This window comes from Dioscorea cayenensis, chromosome 7 (genome assembly GCF_009730915.1).
Source record: "Dioscorea cayenensis subsp. rotundata cultivar TDr96_F1 chromosome 7, TDr96_F1_v2_PseudoChromosome.rev07_lg8_w22 25.fasta, whole genome shotgun sequence".
NCBI classification, from domain to species: domain Eukaryota; kingdom Viridiplantae; phylum Streptophyta; class Magnoliopsida; order Dioscoreales; family Dioscoreaceae; genus Dioscorea; species Dioscorea cayenensis.
Window position 1 is genome coordinate 28,657,342 of NC_052477.1, and position 22,703 is coordinate 28,680,044.

At 35.2% G+C, this 22,703-nt stretch overlaps 1 protein-coding gene across 1 annotated transcript; it reads left to right on the forward strand.

Annotated features, from left to right (window-relative positions):
• The first annotated feature begins 7,435 nt into the window (after positions 1-7,435).
• Positions 7,436-18,748, forward strand: LOC120264710 (N-terminal acetyltransferase B complex auxiliary subunit NAA25). The gene is given in 20 exon segments (XM_039272534.1): positions 7,436-7,747; positions 8,705-8,861; positions 8,943-9,061; positions 9,169-9,243; positions 10,097-10,190; positions 10,307-10,425; positions 12,363-12,433; positions 12,915-13,023; positions 13,025-13,066; positions 13,171-13,346; positions 13,476-13,678; positions 14,442-14,572; positions 15,143-15,219; positions 15,709-15,783; positions 15,892-16,084; positions 16,474-16,593; positions 16,677-16,815; positions 17,042-17,082; positions 17,584-17,844; positions 17,954-18,748. Coding segments are annotated over 20 exon segments (3,036 nt in total). The 5' UTR covers positions 7,436-7,600; the 3' UTR covers positions 18,641-18,748.
• The last annotated feature ends 3,955 nt before the right edge of the window (positions 18,749-22,703 follow it).

Below are 22,703 nucleotides of genomic sequence, written 5' to 3' on the forward strand. Positions count from 1 at the left end.
TGGTTGACAATAAAAGAAGTGTTATAAACAAATATTTTAATGGAGGCATATCAGTAAAGAATTTTTACCGTAGCAGCATATTATTATAAGAACTTCTAGAGATTAACGATCACCGCAACAATCAGAAGACTGCTCTATGGGCATTGCAGATCAATGTGAAAGGAAATTCTGCGCAGATCACAGTTTACTATTTCACCGGTCGTGGAGTCGGACCGCTTCTGGGATCGAATCGATCCTCGGCCGCTCATTCAACTCCTCGTAACTCTATAAACTACCCTCTCATTTCAGATATACTTTTCGTGATATGAGAGTTAGAAAGAAAAGAGAGAAATAAAAGAAGAAAGAAGAAAGAAAAACCTAATTTCTTTGGTTTTTGGCTTAAATACTCCTGCTTTCTTATTCTTATTACTATCTTTATTTATATAATATATATTCTTAACATCGTTATATTACAATTCTTATATGATTTTAATTTCTTTTCGCTTATATAATATATAGTATTATATATGTGAATCCATTTCCTGACTGAATGCGTGAAGGTTACGGAGTATATAATACTATGCAAAACCATACATTTTATTATTACATAATTTCAATCAACCATACATAGGGTTTTCTCGTATATTACATAAAAACACACATAGCACTAAAAAGCCCTCAGGCTTAATATCGCGATGAATTTTAAAATAAACAAGAAAAACAATAATATTATTATTACAATGTGGGTTTTCCATCAAATCCAAATTATCAAGCATCATCTTTCCTAAGTTTTTCACGGAACCCTCTCTCCTCATGATCATTGACAAAACCTCGGAGATCTGCGTCGGCCCTTTTTCTTCTCCGACGCTTCTTCTCACTACTGCACGCCTCTTCGAAGCCCTCATGGCAGCTCGAACGCTTTTCTCCGTCGGCCCCTATTTTCTTCTCTCTCCCCATATACTTCTTTCTTCCCTTTTAAATTATAATCACTTTCAAACAAATTTTAATTCCTAATGCTCGCAGATAATTGCTAAAAGCATGTATGACTAAAGACCAGATACATGAATAGTATCGTATACATGTAACGATCGTGACATATATAATGAGCAGATAAATGCTTTATATTTTTATTCGCAGCTCTATTCTAATTAGCATGTCGTATTATTATTTTGAAGAGAAAATGGCAATACTGCGTAAAAAGAGAATTTGAGGGTCGCTTCAAACTCGGGGAGCAATTATATATCCCTGGAGCCCCCGATATCAAGCTCCATCCCGGAAGCAAGAAACCCCGAGTAAAACTATCGAGGCTAATAACAATGAGCCTAGTGATAATAAGGCGTAAGGCCTTAATATTTATAAGGCATCATATTTGACGATGGCCTAAAGAATGAATATCAATTCATCGAGGATCCACAGAATTGTGGTTATCCCCCGGGAAGAGAGATTTTTGAACATCCTGGACGGTCTACTCTTGCCTAAAGCAGCTAACGATTGGTCGAGCCTCGTGTTTCAAGATTTTAAAAGTCGCAAGAATATAATTCCGAGCTATTTAAAATTTGATAGCCATCGTCCTGCAGCATGAGTAAACAGCGATCTGAAGAAATGATGCTCGAGAAAACATTTACAACATTTCGCTGAAATGTTATATTATATCAATATGATAGAAAAGAATTTTTACAAATTCTCGAATTAATTTCTTGCCTCCTTGTGCGGAGCAAAACAATGAATCGACGCGTAATCATCAATCTCGACTCATCTCGATCAGCAGCTGACGCGTAAAATTAATTTTTGGGCAAAGAAGATGGGCGGGTCGCGTGATCGGGTTTTAAAAACCGCGGATCTGCAGGGAAATTCATGGTGGTACGAGGACTACGCTGTGCTCGTGGTGGCCGAAATAACATCGGACCACGCTGAGCAATGTAGATGATGTGACATCAGCGAAGCAACAAAGCCACAAGATGGGGTTAGAGACAAAGAAAGATACATGCTATCGTCTGTGGCTCGTGAAGGTCATCGTCCAGACTCACAGACCCCAAAACATTTTGTCCATCTTTACCAAGAATCGCTTAAAAACAAAGAAAGGTAAATATATATCGAGACAAATTTTCAGCGATAACCCCATAGTTGATCCAATTGAGGATAATTCCATAAATAATTTAAATGAATCGAAAAATACATATTTAGATACGCTGCATTTCCTTATAGACTAGTTTGTAATATGTCTTTATGTTTTATTAAATTATGTTTTTCTTTGTTTTGTTAAAATATAGTCGATGATGAATGCATTATTGATCATGTGATCAACGACACTATTTTGACAAGAAAAATATATTTTATATCCTTATCAATGAGAAAGGCATATATAGCCACAATAGTAGGGTCATCGCACCGGTTGAAGGTTTCCTGAGAAGCAAGATTGATAGTTGCCAAAATGAAACATCCTTGCATATGAAAAATGCTCTCTATTTCTCTAAGTCTAGGAGGAACCTTTTTAAGCTTTAAAGATATACGCCTCAAACGGATATCATTTAGAGACGGTTGATAAGGAAGGAAAAGAATATCTTTATATTACACAAGTTATTTCATGCCAAAACGTGTACTTGAAAAGCTTTCCTCGTATATCCTCGTGGATTATATTTTACACGTGACAAAGCGATGAATCACATACTGGGTATTAACCCCAAGGTTAACGCGACTCGAGATATTTAAAATATGGCATGAAAGACTTTGGACATCCGGCATGCCATTATGTTACACGGATTATTACTAGTTCTCATGGACACCCACTCAAGGATTATAAAATCCTAACACATGCAATGAATAGCGCATGCTCAAAGCATGTTCAATCGGGAAAGCTAACAACCGCACCTTCTATAACAAAGGGCTGATCGTAATCTCCTAAATTTTTAGAAAGAATACAAGGAGACATTTGTGGACCATACATCCGCCTGTGGACCATTTAGGTATTTTTATGGTTTTAATCGATCACGCCATCTAGATGGTCCCATGTTTCACTTCTCGGGCTCACAAGGAATGTAGCATTTGCGCTAGTTATTGGCACAAATTATCGTGCTTAAAGCACTAAATTTTCAGATTATCCCATAAAGACAATTGCGCTCTTGATAATGCTTTCAGTGAATTTTCATCAAAAATCATTTTATGATTATCGTATGGCATTGAATACATGTTGAGCATCCAAAAGAGCTCACGACTATACCTAAATGGGTTAGCGGAGTCATTAATTAAAAGACTCTGATTGCTCGCCGACAATGTTATTAAGGGACGAAACCGCCACAAGTGCGTGGGTCATGCTATTTTGCGGTATGTCGTCGCTTTTACTACGGATCCGACCCACTCGCATGTAATTTATATTCACCACACCAACTTGTTACGGGTAAAGAGCCCCGATATTTTATATATAAGAATATTTGGTCAGCGGTAGATATGCGACAATACCACCACCAAATCGCACAAAAAATAGGTCCACAACGCAGACTTGGTATATAAGTTGCTATGATTCCCCTTCAATTATAATGCGATATTTAGAACCATTACTGTGGATGTATTTATCGCAAGAAGATTCGCGATTGTCATTTTGATGAAGTCGCCTTCCTGCATTAGGGGAGAAATGATTACTCAAAACGAGCCAAAAAGAATGAATGGAATGCATCACGATTACATACATACGATCCTCGTACTCGACGAATGTGAACTTGAAGTTCAAAGGATCATTAAATTGCAAAAATATTGCAAATGAAATACACTGACGCATTCACTCGATACTAAAATGGTAACTAAATCATATATACCACCGCCAATGCTCCCCGCAAGAATTGAGATTCCTAAGAATCCATCGAAAGAAAATCAAGTAGAAAATAAAACCACGACATAAAAACGTGGAAGACCAATTGGTGCTAAAGATTCAAAACTCCTAGAAAAGGAAAGCGAGTAAAAATAAGATAAGGATCTCCCATGTGAAAAGGGAGAGGAAATTATAAAACCCTCGTAACAAGTTAACGAAGAATCATGGGGGATGATATTTCTCAAAACGTTGAAAATCTCAATTTGCTATAGTAGATGATGGTGAGATCGAATCGGCGTGAGACCGAAAAATAAATGATATATTCATCTACAAGTGGCTAGCTGCAGATAGAAATAAATACCCGATAATGATCCGGAGCCACGATCCATCTAAGAATGTCGACAAAGAAAATGATTGGCCAAAATGGAAAAAGCTATCCAGTGAGCTAAATTCCCTATCAAAAGCGGAGGTGTTTGATAATATGCTAACACTGTATGATAAAACCAGTGGGTTATAAATGGGTGTTTGTGAGAAAAAGAAATGAAAATAATCAAATTATGAGATCAAAGCAAGAATGGTTGCTTCGAAGGTTTTTCCTCAAACGCCTGTATCGATTATGAAGAGACATACTCTCCCAGAATGGATGGGATTACTTCGATTTTTAATTGCCATGGCAAAGTGAGTAATAAATTAGATATGCAATTCGATGGATGTCTGCGCAAGATATCCAGAGATGGATTACTTGAAAATGACATATATATGAAAATCCCTGAAGGATATAGAAAAACAAACATTACAAATAATCATCATTTATACTCTATTAAATTACAGAGATCTCTTTATGAGTTAGAAAACAATTTGGGACGGATGTGGGTATAAACCGCCTCAAATAATATCTTATAAAAGAAGGGTACGAAAAATGATAATAGCTGTCCATGTGTTTATTAAAAGTTATACTAACTGGGTTTTGTTGCGGATAACTTGATATGTGGACGATTTAAATCTTGTAGGCACTCCTTCAAAATCAGTACTCGGCAAAGATCATATCCGAAAAGAATTTGAAAACGAAAGATTTGGGAAAGACCAAATTTCGCTCTAGGGTATACAAATCGAGGCACTTATCCTCGGAATATTTGCGGCATCAATCAACCCATATGTAAAAAGGTGTCAAGAGATTCATATGGAAGGCTTATCCAGCGAAGCACGCAATGGTCGTCCGAACTCTGATGTCTGTAAAGATCCATTTTCGCTTGACCGAAGAAGGCGAGAGATCATTCTTGGTCCAAAACTCCATATTTAGTGCGTAATCGCTGCATTAAATGTACCTTCGAAATAATACCGGACTGTGATATAGCTTTGCAAAGAAATCTTCTAGCGAGATCACAGTTCTCACCGGCTAATGCAAGACACCGGAAAGGAGTAAAAGATGTGCATCGTTATTTACGAGGAACCACGGATCCGATTTATTCTATCGACAAGAATCTTCATCCAACCTCACGGTGTTTCTTGATCGTTTGGGTATCCCGTCTGATCCTCGTAAAAGGCGATCTCGAGTCGGATACATGTTTTTCTTACAATGGTACAGTATCTCATGGCGTTCCACAAAACAAACTCTTACAGCTACTTTATCAAATCATGCTGAAATTCTAGCTCTTCATGAAGCAAGTCGTGAATGCCAATGGTTACGATCTATGATTGGGCATATACAGTCATCCTGCAAATTACCATCGAGTAACAATAAAATGCTACGATGAATTTACTGAAGACAATAGTGCTTTGATTTCTCAAATACAAGGAGGTTATATTAAAGGTGACAGAAATCGAAACATATATCACCAAAATTTTTCTACACTCATGATCTCCGTAGAAGAAGGCGTATAGAAGTTCAAAGATTCAATCCAGTAGAATCAAACTGATCTATTCACAAAAATCACTTCCTAAGTGCATCTCACCAAAGACTTATATACAAAATCGGGATGTAGAAGACTTAAGGATGTAAGTACTCCGATATAAGTTAAAAAGTTATTTATTTGAGGTGGCATGCATCTTTTTCCCTTCGCTAGGTTTTTGCCCCAATGGGTTTTTCCGAGGTAATGTTTTTTAATGAGGAGGTGAACCCTCAGAATATACGAGGATAGTGTACTCTTTTTCCTTAGCTAGGTTTTTATCCCTACCTGGGTTTTTCCTAGCAAGGCTTTTAACGAGACATATCCTTTCGGTCATAGTCATCCAAGGGGAGTGTTATAAACAAAATATTTTAATGGATGCATCACGTAGCAATTCTCAATCGTAGGCACGACATTATTATAGCAACTCTAGAGATTAATGTATCAGCGCAACATCATGAGGGCGATCGCCTCATGTGGTACATAGCAGGTAGCCCTACGATCGCTATTATTCCACTCAACTGCAGGTATTTTGGATCGTCCGGATCGAATCGATCCCCGGCCGTCTCATTCAACTCTTGTAACTCTATAAATACCCCTCATTTTTGTATACTTTGTGATATAGTAAGAGAAAGAAAAGAGAGAAATAAAAGAAGAAAGAAGAAGAAGAACTTAATTCTTCAAGGTTTTTGGGTTTTTGGTAAATACTCTGGTTCTCTATTCTTATTACTATCTTTACATTTATAACATATATTCTTAACAAGAAGGTTATTTTTATAAGTATTTTATTTTACTTGTCATGTCAATAATTGATTGGAAATAATCTATTTATATTATACTACATTATTCATGTAATTACTCAAAAAGTGGGTGTCTTAGTAAATAATTTCACTATTTTTCTGAGGTGGACATTAATTAATGTCGGAATTATCAATTTTAGAATATTATTAATGAATTTGTTAATTTTATTATTACTAAAATAAATAATTATTTTCGATTATCAAATGAGTGTAAGTTTAGATTTTTTTCTAAATAAATATGTCTTTTAAAAAAAAGTATTTTTTAAATATTCCATATTTTATTCATTAGATAAAAAATAAATAAATAAAATTTTATGTCATTATTTTGGGAATATTTTTTACTTCAAAAAATTAATTTTTGTATTATAATTAATTTTTTATGTAAAAATTTTATTTTATTTTAACTTTAAATTTGTTCAAAATATTAGATGCAAGAATATCTTGGTAAAACGTGCAAAATTTAATTTAATATATTATAATTTAATTATTTAAATTCAAAATTTTATTCTGCTTTCAATTTAAATTGGCTCAATAGGTATAACGATATTTTCAAAATTTTAATAATATTTTTAACCTCAAAAAAATAATTTTCTTGTATTATAATTAATTATTTTTTCATATAAAAAATTTATTTTTATTTTAACTTTAAATTAACTCAAAATTTTATATGCAAGAGTATTTTAAAAAATTATATAAAAATTAAATTTTTTTATTATAATTTAATTATTTTAATTTTAAATTTTATTCAAATTTATAAACATTAAACTATTTTGAAAAATTTGGAACATTACTGATAAGATCCGCAGGAACAACACATCTGGACAAGGCTAGGCTACAAGGCTACAAGCACGCTCTGGGGCCACGTCAGCAAGTGATTCCACACGTGCGAGGCTATTCTACGCCGGCTTCTAACATACGCCACCAATCTCATCAATAAACCCTTCTTTCTCCTTTCTCACTCTCTCCGCCCCCGCTTCGCATTTTCTCTTCTTCGCTTTCTATCCCTCTTCTCTTCTCTCCTCTTCCCCACAATCCAAGCGATCCAAGCTAACCGGATAAACCCTAACCCTAACCCTAACCCTAACCTTAAACCTAAGCCTAAGGCTAGCTTAAGACCTTGGGCAAGCTCTCTAATGGCGTCGAAGTACGGGCTGGCAGGAGGGATCCCGGAACGGCGAGTCCGGCCGATATGGGACGCCATCGACTCGCGGCAGTACAAGAACGCACTCAAGCTCTGTGTAGGCCTTCTCGCCAAGCATCCTAACTCTCCTTACGCCCTTGTGAGTCTCTGGTTTCTCCGTTTCCTCTTTGCTTTATGATTACCGCTGCCGATTCTGTGTTGTTTTATTTGCTATTTGATCTATGGTCATGGTGAATTTGGCTTGCATTTATGCCAGGAAAGATAGAAAGGTTTTGTGGAAAAGTGGTTTAATCAGAGTGATCTCTTGGTTGTTCAAACTTATGAAATGTGATATTTGAACTGATACCTAGCTGTCTGTGGTTTCATACCTACATTTTAGTTTTACTGTTGTTTGAATGAAAAAGATTGAGTTTGTATTATTGCTGTATATGTGGAAAGGAAGCAGTTACAAATGGTTGTGCAATGGTTGATGTAGAGTTGAAGAAGTATTCATAGGTGTTTTGGCTAGAAATTGTAACTATACTACAGTTCAATGGTCTTCGTTTCATGCAAAAGTTATGAAGCTGTTATGGTAAAAAAAAGTTCATTTTTGTTGTAGATTTTTGTATAATCATAGGCATCTGGTGTGCCGATGGATAACACGTGGTATTTGATTTTATTTTATACTTTGTGTACATGTGTACGTTCCGTATTATAGCACTTATGGAACTTAAGCATATAATCATTTTTTGCCCTGGTAATTCTTTGTACTCTGTCTGATACTTTTATGGCAGATATTTTGTGAGGGGAAAAGATTTAGCTTGTTTGAAATGTTTTTCTTATATAGACTTGTTGGCATAACTTGCTGCCTTGCTTACATCTTAATTATTGTTCTATCCTTGCCTAGTCTTATGATGCTCCTCTAACTCTGCCAATCTGCATAATTAAAATACTATTAGGCGGAAGTAGTTCCAAGATTTGTATCGTTGAACTCTTAGGTGCTGCATGTCTTCTGTAGGCCACTCATGAGTAAATCTTCGAAGTGCATCTGTTCTGTCCTGTTTTCATTTGTTCATAAAATATCATGACGTTTGATTTTTAGAACTATTCTTTTCAGGCACTCAAGGCTCTTATTTTAGAGAGAATGGGAAAGCCTGACGAAGCTATGAGTGTTTGCTTAAATGCCAAGGATCTGCTATATTCAAGCACTGCTGTTCATGTGGATGATCTCACCCTCAGCACTTTACAGATTGTCTTTCAACGGCTTGATCGCTGTCTCTTCATTCACCTTTAAAATTTTGTTTATTTTTTTAATGTGTTCTATTGTTCATAGTTCCTAATTTGATTTTTACCAGTGGACCTGGCTACCTCTTGCTACGAGCATGCTTGCGCAAAATACCCAAATAACCTTGAAATAATGATGGGTCTTTTCAATTGCTATGTTCGGGAATACTCATATGTGAAGCAGCAACAGGTTCATGGCGCTCATGATGCTGCTTTTCTTCTCCTTATTTTTATTCTATTCTCCATTCAATACGTTAATAAAGTATTGCTGTTATTTGTTTCTTGAAATTCTGACAGATCGCTATCAAAATGTACAAGATTGTGGGTGAAGAAAGGTTTTTGCTCTGGGCAGTTTGCAGTATTCAACTTCAGGTTCTGCTATTCTTTCCTCCCTAATCTCAGCATAGTGGGTGTATCTGTGTGGCTGTGTGGTTGTATTTCATCTCTTAATTTGCTGGATGATTTTGAAATGCAAGTAACCTTCAGTGTTGGACTTGAATGAGAATCAACACTATCACTGGAAGTCTGCCTATTCAGGTTATGGCTAAGTTTAATAAGGTTGATAAGGTATTAACCTGCAAGATATTTTTATAGGTAGGTAATGGCTTGAAAAGACATAACAGGCCGTGTGTTGAAGTGTTATCATAAACTTTGAGATTGGTTGTGTGTTTCTCTAGCTGGTTGAAAGGCTTACCAATAAGAATAAACTTCAGACTAGGAAAGAATCTATTCTTATCCATCATTCAGAGATGATCAGACATCGACCCTCCTCAAGCCTGAGCAGTGGAAATATTGTGCTATGATGACATGATAACTGTTCCAGGGAGTTGGCTTCTTAAAATATGCACTTACTTGATTGCTTTGTTTGTCAGACTGGGCACCATTTCTCTGCTGTCTAGATGTATAAATGGCATCATCTGATAGACTGCCTATGGACAACATCAAGTCCGCTCTCCAACTTCAAATTTCTATACCACATAAGATTCAATTCTGAACTGCATGTATCTATGTTAATCATTCCATATTTATAACCATCGCGTTTTACAAATTTGAAACTCTTGACTCGGATTTTTTTTGCTGTCCTGTGCATATGCTTCTGTTTTTTGGCATCATAGTTGAGAAAAAGAATTTGGAAACATGCTATTCTGCCAATACTTTTTTCCATTTTTCCCCCTTGGCATGCCATTTTGTGCATTTTAAGTTTTCACTTTGCCATTTGTAGCAGGCAATCAGCAGCAATGGTGGTGATAAGCTGTTGCCCCTAGCTGAAGGTTTACTGAAAAAGCATATTGCTTCCCACAGTTTGCATGAACCAGAAGGCAAGCCTCTCTATCTTGTTCTGTTGATGTGGGGGAAGCTATCTGGATCTTCTCTTGTGAATCCATCTGTGGCTTTTGTTTACTTATGGTCACCGAAATATTTGAATACTTGGCAGCCCTTCATATATACATATCAATTTTAGAGCAGCAAGGGAAATATGAGACTGCTTTGGAAGTTATTTCTGGAAATCTGGGTTCTCTTATAGGAATTGAAGTCGACAAGTTACGAATACAGGTAATCTTGGATTCGAATTTGCATTATCTCATCATCAACAGTTAATTGGAACTTTACTTCTGCATTTTGATTAGAATGCTGGCTTAATAGGATTGCGAAGATATGAAATATTGCATTTTATGTCAATTATTAAAGTTAAATCAATCATTGGTTGTGAGTATATTTCTTTGATGTCATCTGAACTAACTTCTTGAATGGTACATGCTTTCACCTTGAGTTGGGTAACTTGGGATTCTAACTGTGGTTGTTGGTGGTGCCAATAAATGACAGGGATAAATACTCAGCTGTTGGCTGGCCTTCCTCAAATTATGAGAGTGTTTCCCAGATTGATTTTTCAATTGTATGATGTGCAATGCACAAAATTTCTGCCAAGTAAATGGTATCTAGGGCAAAACAAAACAACACTGTTTTTGGAATTATGATTTTGACAACCATATCAGCATGAGATTCTTTGGTTAGTAACCTCTGAAGCAGATGATGTTTGATCCATAAGCAAACACATAGTGGATTGTTCAAACAAGAATCTACATTCCAGTGTCAAATCATCAATTCCATTTGAATGCATCATCGCATCTTAGTTATAACAGAAGGTGGATGATACTTGATGATTTTGCATTGTTCAGGTTAGTGGTGCAAGCAGGTTAGATTCAGCACATAATATCTATTTCCCAATTCAATAGTAACTTGAAGGATCCATACCCAAATCTGTTTCACTAAAATTGGAAGGCCATATGCAGTACCATTCTTTTTATAATTAAGTTAATGATAACAAGTATAACTAGATTAAGCACCTTTTTTCAAAAATATATATATATATATAAATATATGTGTTGGAGCTTATTTATAACTGTGTAAATTTGGAAGTTTAGATCAGGGGGAGACAGTTAACAACCATCTGATTATGAAATTTGGATATATCAATTGCATGATAATACTTGCTGGTACAAATAACTTCGACTGAAATATCTTTTAATATGACAAAATAGGTTATAAAATTGTTGATACCAACATCCATCTTTATTGGCAATTCTTGGTTGGTGATGTAGAAGCTGGGTAGGTAGTTGGTTTCCATGACAAACCCATATAGTTAGTTAGAAGCTGGTTGTGTCTTAGCCTCTCAGGTTATGTTTACTGGATATGTATAGAAATATGTACCATCCCCAATCCTATAAGCAACTGGATATAAGTTTGATAGCCATATCGTTATCACTTACATTATCGGCTTCCACTTAAAAGACACCCTTATTTTTGGGTGTGTTTAGCAAGAATAAAATAGGAATAAAATAAACTATCAAGGGTGGTCTAAAAGGTGGGAATAGTTAATGTGGGAATGAGCCCTTTACTATGTTTGACAAATATCTAGGAGTTTTGACTTTTTCTGTAATTATTGTTCATTTTGTAAATGAATGGTAAAATTACTATATTGCATGGCCTTAACATCAAATAAGTTAATAAACTTACGTGCCTATTAGGTTAAGCCCCTGGCTAACCATTATATATTGATTTTGGAGGAACACAGCCCATTATATTCTCCCTTTAACTACTATCCATAGATCAATTATTTTTGTGATTATTTCCTTGCCAAACTTGGCTTTATAGGTATGTTTGGAATTTGGATTGAAGGAAAATGATACAATGTAAAGAACTATAATATGCTTTCTGTCATATTCTCTTTATAAAACAAATACAAGAACACCATCTTCTTCCTTTTCCTTTATTTCCCATCAATCCAGATATAATTCTAGGTTGAATGTGCACCAAGTTTCTTGAGCTTGCTTAGTACGTAAGGCAAAGATGCCAAGATGGTTTGATGAGTGATCTTACGTTTTTAAGATTCACCATGCATCAGACATACACTCACTTCTTCATCCACATTCTTTTTTCTGACTCATGTTTATTTGTTCCTCTTATATCCTTATATGACTTCAAGTTGACAGGGTAGGCTTCTTGCTCGTGCGCGTGACTTTGCGGCTGGTGCCGAGAAATTTCAGAGAGTTCTGGAATTATGGTATGCCCATAATGTTGAATTGACTGAGATAACTATGAAAATACTTTGGTAATGAATTCGTTGATGCAGCAAATGGTGGCTAACTGTCTAAAACACTAAAATTTATGAGACTTGAATTACTAGTTGAAGAAATGGAATTGGGACTCAGCAGCTATAATTTGTGGTTTAAGTTTTTGTCAAGATCAAATGTCAACACTACTTTTCATTGCATTCAGTAGAATATATGTTATTAACCATAGCTTCTATATGTTTGGTTACATTCCCATGGCAAATTGTTGCTGCAACTACTTATATATGGCTTGATCATTGGCGGGTTAAGAATCTCTGTCAGTCGTACTGTTCTAGATTACATAGTCAATCCATGATCAACTGCACAGTCCATTGTAACTACACCAATGTAATTTTCATTTATAGATTGTTAATTGTATATTTTTTCAACATCCTTGTATTTTGTAGTGATTTTTGTAATTTTGGCAAGCAGTTCAGATGACTGGGATGCATTCCTCAATTATTTGGGCTGTCTGCTGGAAGATGACATAAACTGGTCCAAAGCAAGTGTAACGGATCAAATCAAACTGTCAAATTCTGTATGATTTCCAAAATTGCAAGTTGTCTACTTTAACTGAAGAAGTGGTATGTGTTTAATGGGTTTCCAGAAGATTGCTTCATTTTTTTACAAGTGGCTCATTATTGTCTTCAAGTGAATTTTTACTTGTTTGGGCATGCCATATGTGCAGTTCAATTTCCGTCTATCAACTGCATTATCTTTTGTACAAAACCTACAAATGAAGGGCTATAATGATTGTGTTCGGTGTCCCTATTTGGCAACTATTGAAATCGAAAGGCGGCGACGCTTGAATGGAAAAGCTGATGATTTCAAACTAATGGAGGTTTTATTGAATTATTTCAATAGGTGCCTGCTGATAATTATGTGGACTTTCTTATATGTATTTCTGGTTCTCTGACTATGCTAATCCATACTGTGATTTAAATAATCTACGTGGTTAATTGATTTTATTTATTTATTTATTCTATATTGCAGGTTTGGCCACTTGTCTTGCTTCACGTCTGATGTTGAAAGTTCTCTCCATATTTTAACCAGTGATGAAAGAAACGAACTATTAGAAGCATTTGGAAAGTCTTCAGAATCTTCATCAACAATCTCAACAAAGGCAATTGGTTCTGCTATAACAATTTTCAAAATTCAGGAATTGTTTGATTGCGCGTCCTGTTTTCCGGTTACAGGTATAAAAAAAACACACTCACCAACCGGTTTCAAAAGTTCTGACTAATCACCTTTGAAACATTTTTGAAGATTTTGCCATTTTCTTTTTATCTGTCTATCAACTTTGTAAGATCTAGAAAATACTCTCTACGAACATTTCGAGCAACACAAGTGAATTTACTCATCTACTCATCCAGTGGTTGCCAGGCTTAAGAAAGTTGTACTTTTATTACTCCAGAAATTCTGTTTTTCAAACTTTAAGTCTTTAAGTGCAATCTGAGTGAGTATAAGGTACAATTTATGTGCCTTATTTTCTATTTATTTTCATGTTCTGATGTCCATATATCCAGATTCTGAAAGTGGCCTATGTTTATTTAAGATATCAGAATTTATTTGGATTTGGTAGTTTAAAAACCATGTTCTTTTGATAGTGTCGAATCTGAAATTGTTGCAACAAGATCCAATGCTGATGATTGCTGTGTATGTTGTGATTTTTCACTTGCTTCTTCTGTCCCCATAGTTATGTTAACTTGCTCTTTTTATTGGTCAACAAGAAATCTTTTTCCGATGTTTGATATATCAGAAAGTTGGCATTTCTTTTTTCTTTTAGACATGAAATGCGTGTTTTTAACTTTTTCCTCATCAATATGGTATATTGTAGACAAGCTATCTGAAGGGCATGTTGTTCTGTGCACTAATTTTGATTTCCTTGTTTGTTGTTGGTGTTGGATCCATCATGTATGTTTTATATATTTGACTTGCTCTTATATTTCTTTTTCCCAGATCTTGAAACCATTGCAATGAAAATGGTGGATATGTATTGTAAGAGCCTTTACCTTTCTAGGGAACTGGATCCTCAAGAAAATATGCACGGTGAAGAGCTTCTATCCACGGTCTGCAATGTTCTTGTACATGTGAGTTCTCTCATGGGAACTTCTGATGAAAATTGATGTGCATATTTAATTTATGAATTGCAAATATTTATTTTAGCAGCACCTAGTACAGCTAAGAATGATTTATTACCCCGAGTATGTAATCATACTATAATCATTCCACTTCACTTTCACCTATACTGGCTTGATATATTTGCATTCCTTCTTTCTCTCGCATGTTGCTTTACAATCTGAGAAAGTTTGATTTTGGGCAACAATTAATTCATATGCTTGCCCGAAATACATGGAGAAGACTTGAATATGTACATGACATGGACTCTCTAGTAAAAATATAAAATTACATACCTATAAATAATCACGCAAGCTCATTCTGATAAGGATGCCACAGAATTGAATATGGTGATATGTGATAAGAAAAGTAAGATTGCCGCAAAAATGTTTTTGTAATAGTTAATAGACTTATTAGGATTGTGGAGAGCATGAGAATTAGAGGCAGGGGAAATTTTTGGTGAGTATTTTTTCACTTTGTTGTGTTACTAGAGCTTATTGAAAATGTATAGTTTGCTCATCATAATTTTCCTTTCTTTGCAGTTATTTTGGCGTACCAGGTGCTTGAGCTACTTGCTAGTGGCAATTCTCGTGTTGGAGTTTGGTTCGAATATCAGAAGGTGAGTTGTTGAGTCCCTGTCCTTGATAATAACTTATCTAGATTATTGATTGATATCTAAGTATTTTCTCTGTCATTCAAATGCAATTTTCAACTCGAAAGGACACAATTTTGCAAGTATATTTAGAACTAAACATCTATCTAACTGCCATAGCCCATTCATAGACATTTCTCTCCAATGGAGAACCCTGAGCTCAGGCCCATGTTATGTGGACCAAAGCTGTGTAGTCTTCTATTAGGGTAGTCATGGTCTTTTGCATCAGCCTTATTCCTTTCAAGTTTTTTGTCACTTGATTGCCCTGGTTTGAGTTAAATCAGACATTATTTATTCCTGTTTTGTCTTCCAAACCTTTTTTACAACTAAGATCTGTCGGAAGCATCAACAAGATATGCTTCATGCTTAATATCACGCTTTATGAGTAATATTCTATATTTTTCTTCCTTGTCCCATGTTGCTAACTTTACTTTGTCCATCATTTCATTGTGACAGGTATGTCTGGCAATATAAGATCCTTTTGTTGCATCTGTATTCTCACTTCGGGGCTCTTCCGCTATCTTATGAATGGTAAAGTTCAATTTTTGTTTTGGTTTGAGATCCTTTCGTTTCACAAGGCAAATTAATGCAACTCCATCACTTCCTTTTGCTAAAATTTACAAATGTAATCTGTTTAAGGTATGGCACACTCGATGTGAAGAATATCCTGCTGGAGACAGTCTCCCATCACATCCTACCTCAGATGTTAAGATCACCCCTTTGGTCGGAAACTGCTGATCTATTGAAAGAGTATATCAAGTTCATGGATGATTACTTCAATGAGGCTGCTGATCTTACCTTTCTTGCCTATCGCCATCGCAATTATTCAAAAGTATGCGGCACTTTCTTCGCTTGTCTCAGAATCTTTATGGTTGATGAAATATACTGTTCTTTGGTAAAAATTCCTATACCAGTTTATTAGATTGTGGTTCTCACTACCATACTAAGATCATCATTTTTATACTTGAGATTGTGTGGCCATGGATGTCCTTGCAAATTTTTCCCATGAAGATTATTCTGGTACTGTTACCTTGTGCTGCATTTTAGAATGATGGTTTCAGTCTTTTGCACCATGTGTTTTTTTTATAAGCCTGTTTTTCATAGAACTCATTTTATATTACGTCAAGTCAATTAGCTTAATTTTTGTGACTGTTTGTTGTGAAGTTTTTCATGTTTGGTTTGAATTGACTCTTTTATGGTATGTCAATAATCATTGTCCAGGTAATTGAATTTGTCCAATTTAAAGAGCGCTTGCAACATTCATATCAATATTTAATGGCCAGAATGGATGCTTCCATTCTACAGATGAAGCAGAAAACGGATAAACTTGAAGATGTAGAGGTGAAATGTCTTGTGTACAACAGATATTCTGCTGATGATCTGACTGCCTTAATGTACCAATTTTATCTCATTTCTTTCTGCAGTTCATTTTGGAAAATGTCAAACATGGTTTGCAATTTCTTGAACTGTCAAATGAGGCAGAACTGAAACTATTGGCATTCAATGAAGATTTTCAGACAAGGCCTTGGTGGTCCCCAACATCCAGTATAAATTACCTTTTAGGTCAGTCTGGCTACTTTGCATTTGCTGAAACGTTTTACAGATTATCCCTAGAGTTTCTTTTATTCTGCTCCTCATTTGTGTTGATATGAGCTGATGTTTCTTTTTTAAGAAAATATTAACTTTAAATAATTCTAATCCTTGTTTTATATCAACATTAAGCTAATATGACTGAATTACTTGTAGTGGACTTCACTGTCACTTACTGTTCATAATTACTTATTCTCAGAGACATTTGAAGAAGGTACAGCCCATCGCAGAGAACAAAAGGTATGGCGTTTTCTGCTATTGTTAGTAAGCCAAGAGGAAATTCTTTCCATTTTGCACATGTTGTACTATTTGTTATGAAGTTTCCTTTAACAAAGTATTGGCAAGCTACCATGTCTTACTATTTGTATCACTTTGTTGAGCATATTCTTGCCTGTTCTTATTGTCTCTCAAAGAATTTCTTTATCTACCATCACTTTCTTTATATACTGTTAAAAATCTTGACTTTGGTTTATGTATACAATTACAACAACAATTGTTTACAATTAAAACAAATGTTGGTTGGATCAATCTGTATTCTGAGAAAATCTAGCAGTCTTTAGTTTCATAGTACAGATTGAGTCCATTTCTGTTCATTACTCTTCATTGATTAACAACTGGATCAGGATTGTTGCCTGAATGAAATGCTTCATCATTTTGGAAACAAGTGTATTGTTTGATTAGGTTTCCTCCCTTTTAACCAAGCTGGTAATGTTTTTTTGCTTCCCTCTTTTCCCATATCAGCACCAGGTAGACATGAGGGAATGTGTCGCTAGGAAGGCAATTGAGTGGAAGTCTCTTCTTCCCCGTCTGGTGTATCTGTCCATACAGGTTGCATCATCCTTCCTGAAAGAGAATATTGAGCTCAATGGATCTGTATCTGATATTGATTACACTAGTGAATTCAAGTGTCTGCTTGAAAGATACGCAAGAAATCTTGGTCTTTCTTTTGAAGATGCAACAGAAGCAATTGTTGGAATTTCAGAGGGGAAGAAATCTTTCAAGGTACAATCTTGAGTAGCTTTTTATTGTTATCATTCATCTTTTTTTTTAGTCTTTCTTAGGTCTTCCTACTAGATTAACCTTGATTTTCTAACTACACACTCTTTTGCAGGAGTACGATTTGGAAATGGTCCATTTGATAAACTTCGCTGTTTTTGTGAATGCATTTAACTTATGCACCCATCATCTAGAACCTGGAGTCGGGCACCAACAAAGTTCGTGGCACATCGTCAATAGCCTGGTTGAGAAATGCATCAGTGAAGAGCTCATGCATGCGCAGCCAATATTTACAAGTCCTGGAAATAACCTTCCAATTTTAGTGGATCTTGTAACTGAATCCATATCTTGGCACATTCTTGTGATCCAGTCCTGCCTAAGATCAATGATTCCATCAGGGAAGAAGAAGAAGAAACCCAGTGCAACAGATCAGTTGAACTTGCCTCAATTGCAACCTGTGCATGCTTCAATCCAATGTTTAACCAATTCGATACAAGATGTTCAAACTTGGTTAGAAGGTCAGGTCAACAAACCAGAGGACGAGAGTTTGGATACTCTGTTATCGCATCTACAGAGCGGTGACACTGAACAAGGACCTTATCAAATTTGCCGTATTCTTGAAGAAACTGCCACAGAGAGCAACCCTGAACTAGGTGAGAGAATATCCGGAGCTCTCCAATGCTGGAACTCAGCTAATGTGATTAGAAAATTGGTTGCGGCACAACATAGGTCAGTGACCGAGTTTCATTGCATGTGTGCATCAAAACTGAGGTTGTTGGAGTCGTTTAAGCAGTTGATTTAAGTCACTCAGGGAGTTAAAGAGTTTGCTAAAAAGATCTTGAACTGGTGCTTTGAAATTTCTGTCCAGATCTTTCACCTGTGTATCCATAGAAAAAATTTTGTAACATGGCATTTTAATTTTTCCCTTTTGTTTGATTGCTTGATTAGTGCTCTTTAGTTTATTGAGCGGATTGCCTTCCCAGTTGTGAAGGAAGTGCTCTCTGTACACAATAATAGTTGATTTCTTGAGTTGCAATCCTAACTATCTTTGTTCGTTGACATTAATGTGCTCAACGGACTCATTGTCTGCCTGCCTAGTTCTTGATTTTTAAATTACTCAGAGAAATATTTATCTTTTTTCTATCTTTTTTTTTTTCATTTGAATGTTTTGTTCCCGTTTTATTTTTCCCATGTTTTATTTTAATTCTTTAAGAATTTCATATGAGATGACATTACTTTATCATTAAATTTATGAAGAAAATCTTGCTGTCGTATTGAAAAATCAGGAAGTATTCAAAAATTTTTATGGTATGTATGGCAGCCATATGCAAATCTTTCTAAAACTTTTTCAAAGTTCGACGATTTTGAAATTTTGATTAACTCCTACATTGAAGGCTTGTGTTAAGTATCTCATTATTTATTTATTATATTATAAAGTAATATGTTCCTATTTTTAAAAATCTTATCATAATTAAATTATATTTTTTGTTTTTCAGGATCGGAAATCTATCATATATTTATAACTGTTAGAGTAACATACATCTATGTATGACGTATAAGTATACTTTGTATACTTCTGTTCATACAAACTCATCTATCTATTTATTGGGATGCTACTCTAATGAGATTAATGCTTCTTCTCTCATATTATCTTACAGTAACTAATATGTCTAAAGCTTACACATGCACTATATATATATATATATATATATATATTAATGGTGCACTAATCACTAACAATAAAAACATGTGTAAGTTCTCTTTCATAACAAAACTATATATATATATATTCTAAATCTTGCTCTCTAAAGTCTAAAGTAATTCAAACATAGACAATAAAATTAAAAAAATTACAAAAATATAAATATAAATATAATATAAAGTTTTTAAAAACTTTTTCGAAACAAACAAGCGCCTTAGGTTTTTTTGTTTCAGGCACACACACACACACACATATATATATATATATATATATATATATATATATATACTTCTCATCTTTCACGTCTTTCCATTAGTTTTATTTAGGGAAAAAAATTCTTTCTTGACAGTTGATAATTTCAAAACTTCAAAAGCATTACTGAGAGTTTTGCATATCTCGAGACACCCTTCGCTTTATTGTTTCACTTCCTTTTTACCCTGCGTTATGAAATTCCATCATTGCCCTTAAAGCGCTTTTTGCATACATCATTCTTTGCATTCGCTTTTGCGTATCTTCATTCTTAAGCATGAGAGCTCGTTTTTAAGCAGGAGAACTCGTTTCTTAAACAGGGAGTTCGTTTCTTAAGCAGAGAGCTCGTTTCTTTAAACAAAAATATCGTTCTTAAAGCAAAAACTCGTTTAACTTAGCGAAACCTCGTTTTTAAACATGAAACTCATTTTTAAACAAAAACATTAATATTTAAGCAGGAAAAACAAATATTTACGTGATAAATTAATCCTTGATATAAAAAAACCAATTAATCTTGGTCACTCAGTACATATTTAAATAGAAATAACGATATTTAAGCACTTTTTAAGCATAAGCGCAATATATTAAGCGAAACATCGATAGTTAAACAAAGACAAACAAGCGTATAAAGCAGAGCTCGTTTCTTAAGCAGAGAGCTTTATTTCTTAAACATATACTCTCATTTTTAAAGCGAAACCTCGTTGAATAGGGACGTTGGTATCTTATCGTCGTCGATCTCGCTAGACAGCTGAGTCTTTGAGCTCAGGATCGGCGGCGATCTCGAAGGTAGCTCGCTCGTGTGGGAGTCTTAAAGGAGAAATCTTTGTCGGCGTTGGCGATTCGGTTGGCGACCTTCCTCGGCGGTCGGAGTGGTGAGGTCTTCGATGGTGACGTCGGATAAGACGGCCTGAACTTGAACGGAACCATTCTCGATTGCGGAGGCGCAGACATGGATATGCAATAGGGTTAGGGTTAGGGATCATTCGGGGTTTGGATCCATGGTGCCTAAGTTGGTGACGAGGGAGCGGAGGGAGGAAGCGGCGCCGATGAGGGTTCGATCTCGCAGTCTTTGTCTTCGTCTTCATCGTGCTTCCCACGTCAGTGGGACCTCATCTCTTTCATCTTCTTCGTCGTCGACCTGGGGAAGACCACGACGCTCCTCAGTCGTCGTCGAAGGCATCGAAAGGTTGCACCTTTTTCTGCAGCGAGATCGAGATCTAGATCGAAGTGAAGATCAAATTCTAGGGGTTGAAATCCCATTTTTATGCTGACGTGGTCGTGATTGTGAGTCGCATGCTTTGTCTCATCTGGCCCAAATTTCAGCTAATAAAGAGATTTTGGGGGTGATAAATACACCCCAAAAAAATCATTTCTTAAACGAGGATCTCATGTTTTTAAAGCGAAACCTCATTTCTTAAGCAGAAAACTCATTTCTTAAAGCAGAGAACTCATTTTTAAACAAAAAAACTCGTTTCTTAAGCAGAGAACTCATTTTTTTAAACAAAAAACTCATTTTTAAATAGAAAACTCATTTTTAAACAGAAACTCATTTTTTAAAGCGAATATCATACCTCATATTATAAATAGAAGCCTCGTTTTTAAATAGAAACTCATTACACTGACGGGGCATTATAGTCAAACCTGTCACACTTGCCACAACTTCCGCACGAGGACAATTTAGTCCATAAAATTCCAAATTAACTCTATCAATCACTGTTAGATGTTTGGGGGCTTTAAAAAATCATTGTATTCAAAAAGGAGTTTTTATGAATAGCCAAATTTAAGGGGAGCATCTGTGCATATTGCAAATTTTGAGGGTGTTTTTAGCAATTTTCACTTTTATTTATTATGCATATATATATATATATATATACACATAATCTTTTGGAAGCAATGAACATTATTCACCAGAATGAAATTGCAATTTCCTTTTCAAGTACTTTCCAACCCTACCCTTGCTTAAGTGATACTAACTGTGATAGACATATCTTGTTCCAACAACCAAACTGTTAAGATCTCAGCCTAGACCAACACCCCCATCATCTTCAAGTGACACATCCTTAATAAACATACAGTGAGTTAACAGTTGATTAATATATAACCAATCCAGCATAATCATCAAGCCAGCAATAACTCCTTTCTTGTTTAGCTAAACAACCTCAATTCCATCCCCTAATATATACTCCAATTACATATGACTTCACAACAAAGCCTCAACTGTTCTAGTCCCATCATCCACCTAATAAATTTCCCATTCTGACTTTCATTTGGTCCTCTTTGTCTTCTCTTTCTTTTATTATTATTATTATATAGTAATAAATAATATATGCACTCTAAACACACATCTTTATCAATATACCTGAACATGCAAAAGAAGCCAAGAGCTTGAGGAAAAAATCAACAGAAGTCAGCAAAATCTGGTATTTATAATCTCAACAGTAAAGATCATGACTAGAGAAAGTCGACTTTTTCTCATTGTGAAATGGATATTTAAAAACTCCAGAAGTTCATAGTAGAGAATTCATGTACTGCTGACAATGCAAGGATTAGTTAGGACCGACCACCTAATTCAACTCAGAAACTAAAACAAAGTCATGGTACTTTATGTAGGGAGTAGGTGTCAACTATTTGAGCATTGTTTATGTTCAGTTTCAAACACAATTCCAGTTTATCAAAGTAGCAGTTGTTGAAAAGAAACCAGAAATCTCTGCAAGTTTAGTTGGATTGAATTTTGGTTTCACCCTCTTTGCCAAGAAATTCTACCTTACTTTTCTTTTTCATGACACTAATTCATCAAAGTTGGCTCAAACTGTATCATTGATGATAAACCTATTGTGACAACCGCTATTTCAATCTTCGATCAATTTACCAAAACACATGAATAAAATTCAAAAATACTAGATAACAGATATGA